This window comes from Arachis ipaensis, chromosome B09, assembly GCF_000816755.2.
Source record: "Arachis ipaensis cultivar K30076 chromosome B09, Araip1.1, whole genome shotgun sequence".
Lineage (NCBI taxonomy): Eukaryota > Viridiplantae > Streptophyta > Magnoliopsida > Fabales > Fabaceae > Arachis > Arachis ipaensis.
Window position 1 is genome coordinate 144,697,773 of NC_029793.2, and position 1,892 is coordinate 144,699,664.

Consider the following 1,892-nt stretch of genomic DNA (forward strand, 5'->3'; position numbering starts at 1 on the left):
GATCCAGCTCTAGATTTCATGTACTAAAAAGGCATAGCCTTCTCAAAATTTATATAGTCTTTATAGCCATAAGGTTAATAAAATTTGCAACTAAACTTAATATTTTTTATATATATTATATATAATTAACTTTAGTTGCCAATTTTATTAATTTTATAGCCATAAAAAGCCATGTAAATTTTAAAAAAGCAGAGAATATTGTTACAGGTACACGTGTGTACACTTTTACTGTAACAGCACATCGTTGATCGTACATTTCGACGGTATAAATCTTTATTTACAAACCCTATTAAAAAACAAATGTAGCAGAAAAAGTATATTTTTATGAAGTTAACAACTCTATGTAGAATCCTAGGTATAACATTCACTATATGGTTAATTATTTGACGCGATATATTTAGCCACCCAAAATTATTGATTATTTCTTAATTTTTTCTACATAATTTTGTGTCTCTTACAATTTAAGTATAAATCAACTTACAAGTTCATTTGTCACTGATAAAGAAACTATAGTTTGGTCTGTTTGCAAATTGCAGAACATCAAACATATCATGAAGAGAAGTCAAAACCGGGAGAAAATCTTCATCAATTATTATGTCAAATAATAATTTCCATTAACATTTTTAAACAATATGTGAACAATATGAATTAATAGGATTAAAAGAGTAAATTAATTTTAAATTTAATTAGTAGTATTAAATTAGGATATAGTAAATTAATCTTAAATTTAATTAATAGCATTAAATTAGGATATAATGTATTTTTATTTGATTAATAGTTGTTCATGTTGTTCAAAATAGTCATTGTTTACTTAACATTTACTAAAAAAGTCTAGAGAGGCAACAATTTTTGTGTTTTGTGACCAACACTTAACCATCACAAGAAAAGCGAGTGATTTTCCACCATTAGATGTAATCTCACATCATTAAAAATACTATTGATCGCCAATTGATTACAAAACACAAAAGTTACCGGCTCTAACACTCCTCCTAATTTATTCCTCATAAAATGATTAAAAATCTAACATCCAACAAACATTGGCATTACTAACAAGAACACTTGGAATCAGGAGGTGACACATAAACACCAAACCATCTCAGATAACACTACTCCTACAAGCACAAAACACAAACACATACAGATACAAATAAACACTACTATTCTTATTCTAAGTGGCTTGCATGCTGTCTAATATATAATTAATTGATGAGTTCATAATTCTTCAAGGGCATTTGGGCTTTCCCTTCTTGTTAACCTTGTCCCTGTAGCAAGGGCATTCGTGCTTGTTCCCATAGGTGCCAGAAGGAACACACTTGCATTCTTGGCAGCAAATCCCACAGTACTTTAAGCACCTGTCTTTAACCCCAGCAACAGAGCACCTATTTGAGCACTTCTTCCCGCAATATGCTGCCATTGAAAGAAAAATAACTCATTCAACACCACAATAAACAAAGTAACAGATCTTGGTTAGCTACAGTGACTGTAAATCTTACATGCATCTTCGTAGGCAGTGGCTGGTTCCAACAAAGACGAGCTTAAAAGAAGAAAACAGAGCAGCAGTGTAACGAAAATAAGCTTCATTTTTTTTTTCACTCTAAGTTTGGTGGTAAATTGAAGTATGTTAGAAAGTAGAGGAATTCAGCAAATGTTGCTGGCTGGAACCTCAAGAGGGGGTGGGGGTGTGTATCAATGTTACAAGTGGATTTATTTATACTGATCCAGCTTCATACATGGCGACAAATTGTTGTAACGGAATAAAATATTTTGGTCACGGTAAAATAATAATAATAATAAAAATTCACTTTGCCCTAATTTGTACAATGTGTAATTAGATTTTATCAACTTTTTATAGCGTCTATTTTAAGATTTTTAACATCTTTCCTTCTACGTAT

At 30.8% G+C, this 1,892-nt stretch overlaps 1 protein-coding gene across 2 annotated transcripts; it reads right to left on the reverse strand.

The window, feature by feature from the left end:
* On the reverse strand, positions 563 to 1,703 carry LOC107616588 (peamaclein). Of its 2 annotated transcripts, XR_002353837.1 has the most exons (3): positions 1,494 to 1,703; positions 995 to 1,407; positions 563 to 609 (listed from the first exon to the last, which is right to left on the reverse strand). XR_002353837.1 is itself a non-coding variant. In XM_016318541.2 (2 exons), exons 1-2 carry the CDS (start codon positions 1,579 to 1,581, stop codon positions 1,223 to 1,225), a joined length of 273 nt encoding a protein of 90 aa, XP_016174027.1. In that variant the 5' UTR covers positions 1,582 to 1,703; the 3' UTR covers positions 880 to 1,222. The 2 variants fall into 2 exon arrangements, 1 of the variants encoding a protein (XP_016174027.1); XM_016318541.2 differs by lacking the exon at positions 563 to 609 and having other exon boundaries at positions 880 to 1,407.

Bases quoted from the DNA above. Each gene is read 5' to 3' on its own strand.
- LOC107616588 (XM_016318541.2), bottom strand. From the start codon at position 1,581: ATGAAGCTTATTTTCGTTACACTGCTGCTCTGTTTTCTTCTTTTAAGC. The intron at 1,408-1,493 runs GTAAGATTTACA...TTTCAATGGCAG, and splicing joins CACTGCCTACGAAGATGCAT to CATATTGCGGGAAGAAGTGC.